Source organism: Bison bison, unplaced genomic scaffold, assembly GCF_000754665.1.
Source record: "Bison bison bison isolate TAMUID 2011002044 unplaced genomic scaffold, Bison_UMD1.0 scf7180017849360, whole genome shotgun sequence".
NCBI lineage: Eukaryota > Metazoa > Chordata > Mammalia > Artiodactyla > Bovidae > Bison > Bison bison.
Window position 1 is genome coordinate 24539 of NW_011479933.1, and position 4531 is coordinate 29069.

The 4531-nt window shown below is 65.0% G+C and overlaps 1 protein-coding gene across 1 annotated transcript in view; it reads right to left on the reverse strand.

Annotated features, from left to right (window-relative positions):
• Positions 1 to 1524: 1524 nt before the first annotated feature.
• SMARCB1 (SWI/SNF related, matrix associated, actin dependent regulator of chromatin, subfamily b, member 1) overlaps positions 1525 to 4531 on the reverse strand; it is a gene marked incomplete at its 5' end in the record, with an annotated part of 12108 nt that continues 9101 nt past the window's right edge. The window contains 2 exons of the mRNA XM_010847113.1: positions 1525 to 1857; positions 2086 to 2259. Of these exons, the coding sequence (XP_010845415.1) occupies positions 1818 to 1857; positions 2086 to 2259 (214 nt within the window). The remainder of the gene's footprint in view (positions 1858 to 2085; positions 2260 to 4531) is intronic.

Sequence of the window (4531 nt, forward strand, 5' to 3'; positions counted from 1 at the left end):
GCCCTGCCTGTGCCGTAATTCAGCTTCCACTGATGGGGCTCACATCTCAGGGGCGGGGCTGGGACTGGGATGCTGGGTTGTGCTGAGCTTTGGCCGTGGGGGCCCTCCTGTCCCGAACTAGCAACCCCCAAGGGGACCTCTGCTTCATTTCCCAGCCAGGCCACTGAAGGACGGGCCAGGTGCAGAAGAGGGCCAGGCCCTTTCTGTGACTCCGAAGCCTCAAGTGTCAGTGTTTGCAGAGTCCAGTGGCTGAGGCAGAGGCCTCTGGGAAGCTCTGCCCCTGCCGTTTGCAGCTGAGGTCGGCAGGAGCCTCACCTGGTCCCCAGCTCACGGGCATTGGAGGACCAGTCCGCACAGTGGTTTACTCCTGGGTCGGCACCAGCCGCCGCCGGCTGTCCCTTTCACAGAGGATAAAAGTACTCGCTCTGGAGTTGGACTTTAATGTTGTCATGAAACCTCTGGCCCAGCAGCGGGCTCCGCAGTGGGTGGCAGGTGAAGGCCCCTCCCCGGGCCTCTCCAGGCAGGTGCCGCCTGGCCAGCAGGGAAGGCAGGCAGTGTCATCCCCCACTGGCTCTGGGGCTCAGGCCACCTCCTGCTGTGGCCGGAACATCTCCCCCAGTGGTGGAGCCCAGTGTCCGTGAGGCCAGCTGGGCCTGAAACCTTCCTCTCTGAAGCCCCGCTGTCCCCTTGCCCTGTATGGAGGGCAGAGGCTGGAGCGCAAGTTCCTAGGATGTGCTTGCGAGACCCCCGAGCCCAGGGGTGAGGCCCATCTCAGCCCACCCCCCAACTGGAAACCCTTGGAGCTCTGCCCCTCGTGGTGTGAGGCCCCTGCTATGCGACCCTCAGCCCTGCCAGCAACGGAAGGTGCAGGGCCCGGGCCCACGGGCTTAACGCAACTGGGCCTGGGTCACCTGCAGGGCCTGGTCCCAGGAGGAAGACCCAGGTGCCACGCTCCTGGGTGCCACGTCCAGGTCGCGTGGGGACCCGTCCACGTCAAAGAAGATGCAGGGTCACCCGGTGAGCTGGCACCGGACCCTGCCAGGGCACCAGCCGCGGGCGGAGGTGGGCCCCAGCTCTCCTGTCAGGCATGTGGTGCTGGGAGGTACGGCTGGAGCAGTGCCCACCAGCTGCAGCAGAACAGGTGGGCACAGGCCCACCAGCAGTGCCCGCACAGGATGGGCCCCTGCAAGGGCCAGAGAAGCCACGCTCCTGGCTGGGGGCTGGGCTGGGACTGACAGGTGGCCCTGCCCTCTGCGCCCCACCACTTCCCAGCCACCCGGGACTCCAAGGACTTGCTGAGCTGGGCAGGTGGGACGCCGAGGGGAGTCAAACTGCTCGTGGGGGCAGGAGGGGCGGTCCACAGGGCTGAGCCCTGAGTTGAACCCTGGCCCTGCTCGTGGTTGTGGGGGTGGGGGGGTCCAGTGGCGCCCTAGCCCTGCTGAGGCCCAGCTGGGACGTGCGCGCGGGAGGGCAAGGGGCCAGCCCATGCCATGCTGTCCCCCGTTCTCAGCTCCATGCTACCACTTTGAAGAAACAGAACCTGTTGCCTTTTTATTTAGAAAGTGTTGCTTGCCCTGCCTGGGGCTTCTATACAAAAAACAAACACAGCTCAACGTGGCCTCTCCTGACCAGAGACGGGAGGTGGGGACTGGGGCTCAGCAGACGGAATGTGTCCCCGGCGGCGGGGGACCAGGAGGCCCCTGGCCCGCTCCTCAGGCACGGCCGGGCTGCCCCCACCTGGTCCCTCCGAGCCAGAAGATGGAGGAGAGGTGGGCCGATCTCCAGATGCTCCCTGGGAGCCAAGCGCCACGGGGTGGTCACCAGGCCGGGGCCGTGTTGGCCAGACGCCTCATCCGCCTGTGGGAGGGGGAGGGCAGCGACCCCCGGATCTCTCAGGCAACCGAGTGAAGAGGCAGGAGCCCCCAGCCCCGCCCTCGGCCGCTCTGCTGCGTGGGGCCCTGAAGTCGTCCTCTGTCTCGCCCCCCTCCCCAGGGAGAGTGAGCCTGTTCTGGGCTGTGGTCAGACCTGCCCGAGGGCCAGCCTCGCCCGGGGCCCTGTCCTGCCTGGAAGGGGCTGGGGCAGCACCTTGTGTTCCGGTCCTGGTCCCGGATCTTCTTCTCCATCTCTGCATCCGTCAGGGTCTCCAGCAGCGGGCACCACTGGTCAGCGTCGCCTGTGTTCCGGATGGCAATCTCCACCGTGGGCAGGGGGTTCTCACTGTGGAGGACGAGAGAGGTAGACGGCTCACAGAGCAGCTGCAGGAGAGGCCCCTAGAAAGCAGTGTCCACCCCCCTGCGGGCAGACAGGACATGGAGCCTGGTTTCTGCACCCGGCTCCCGACACAGGGCGGCCGGGCACGCTGCCAACATGGCATCTCCGGGTCTACATGTGGGGAGGGGTCCACAGGACAGTGCTGCAGGTCCAGCCATTCCCAGTGGACTTGCTGGGAGGAGGAGGGCCGTCCGCCCCGCTCAGTGTCCAGGAGAAAGGAGAGCAAAGGAGTCCATCCACCCAGGAGTGGAGTCCCAGGGCCCCTGCCCTGACCAGCCTGCAGGGGGCCCCTCGGCCCACATCACAGGGGCCCAGAATCCATAAGCCCTGACTGCTCCACCCCGGGGCCCCTCAAAGACGCGCCTAGACTCCGTCCGAGGGCCACCTGCACACCCTCTGGCGAAGTGGACTCAGGGCTGGGGGTCAGCCTCGGTGAGGCTGCAAAGGCTGGGGACTCCTGGCCGAGCTGCTGCCTCTGCCAGGAGCCAGGCCCAGCCTGCCGGCGAGCCTCAGCCACGCCCTCACCCACCCTGCCCGCGGCGCCACGCTGGCCTCCGGGTCCTCTCCTCTGGCCTCCTGCTGGGCCACTGGTGCTCAGCCCCAGCAGTCGGCCTGCCAGGAGCCCTGCAGAGTCAGCCCCCAGAGGGAGGAGGGGGCCCAGGGGAACAGCACAGGAACAAACAGACCCCTGGCCTTAGTTTTAGCTCCTCATCTGGAAAATGGGGACAGTGTCCTTGCTGCGAGGGGTTTCAGAGGACCACTGCCACGCAACACCCAGCACACACCCACTGTGTGGGGGCTCGGGCCCGAGCCGGTGCCCCCGAGTCCCAGGCTGGTGGCTGAGCCACCCCAGCCACCCTGCCGACAGCTGCTTCCCAGCCGGGCGGTGCTGCGGCAGTCCAGAAGCCAGCACTGCAGACCCAAATGTCACTCCTCACGTTGCGGCTCCCAGCTGCCTTCCTTGGGGGCAGCAGACACGAAAGTCACCAAGCCCACGCCGACGGGAGCAAACACGTCTTCCTCTTAAACAAGTGCGGGTCCCGGAGGCCCTGTGTTTACCTCCCTGTGGCTCCGGGAAGACTGCATCCCAGGGGGTTGTTCTAAACCAAGGGCTGCTCGGGCCAGGCCTGGAAGGAGGGGCCTGGAGCCAGGAGCCCACCCTTACGGGCATTCGGCTTCCTGGGCCTCAAGGCCGGCTGGGACCCTGCATTCCCACCACCCGCCAGGTGCAAGCAGGGAGGCCGTGTCGGAGGAGGCAGAGGGCCTGGAGGGTTGTCTTCGACGTGACCTCACTTTTACAACCTCACAGGTGCGGCAGGCCAGCTGGGAGGCATGGCTGTGCCCTCCTTGTAGATGAGAACAAGACTGCAGGGAGTGATCCCCCTGAACTTCCCCAACCAGGAGGGGACAAAACTCGGTGTCGCCCTCCTGCTTAAGATCAACTGACTCTGGACAAGGGGCCTAGCCCACCCGATGGGGAAAGGGCAGTCCTTCCAACAAGCGGTGCTGGGACAGGACCCGGCAGGCCATGGTTTCTCAGCTATGACACCAACAGCACAAGCACCCCGAGAAAAAACAGATAAGCTGGACACTGTCACATAAGTGAACTCCAAACCCACAGAAAACCCACAAAAAGCCTGCGTATCTTCAGATATGTGGGAAGGGACCTGTATCTGGAATGTATAACGAACTCCTGAAAAGTGAAAGTGTTAGTCACTCAGTCTGTTCAGCTCTTTGCAACCCCATGGACGGTAGCCTGCCAGGCTCCTCTGCCCATGGGATTCTCTAGGCAAGAATACTGGAGTGGGTTGCCATGCTTTCCTCCAGGGGATCTTCCCAACCCAGGGATTGAACCTGTGTCTCTCTTGCACTGGCAGGCGGGTTCTTTACCAGTAGCGCCACCTGAGTAGAAACACTCCAGGTGCCCTGAGTGTCAGAGCAGGAGGGACTCGGCCCAGGCCTGTGAGGGGACCCTCTCTGAGTCCCCTGCTGCACAGCAGTGAGAGGTGCGTTCTGAGTCAGCCTCCAGGGATGAGGGACTTGGTGTCGACATCACTCCCAGGACCTCAGGATCTGCTCTGGGAAGCGAGGCGCCCCAGGCCCGCTGGCCTCAGCTCGTGAGCCGTGCGTGGACAGGTGCCGTGAGCAGGCCTCCCACGGGACTCGGGGCGCGGCCTGGATCCCGGGGCTGCCGGTGGTCGCGGGGGGCCCCGTGTGGCGGCTGTTCCCTCTCTTGCTCAGAGTCCTTAGGAACATGGTG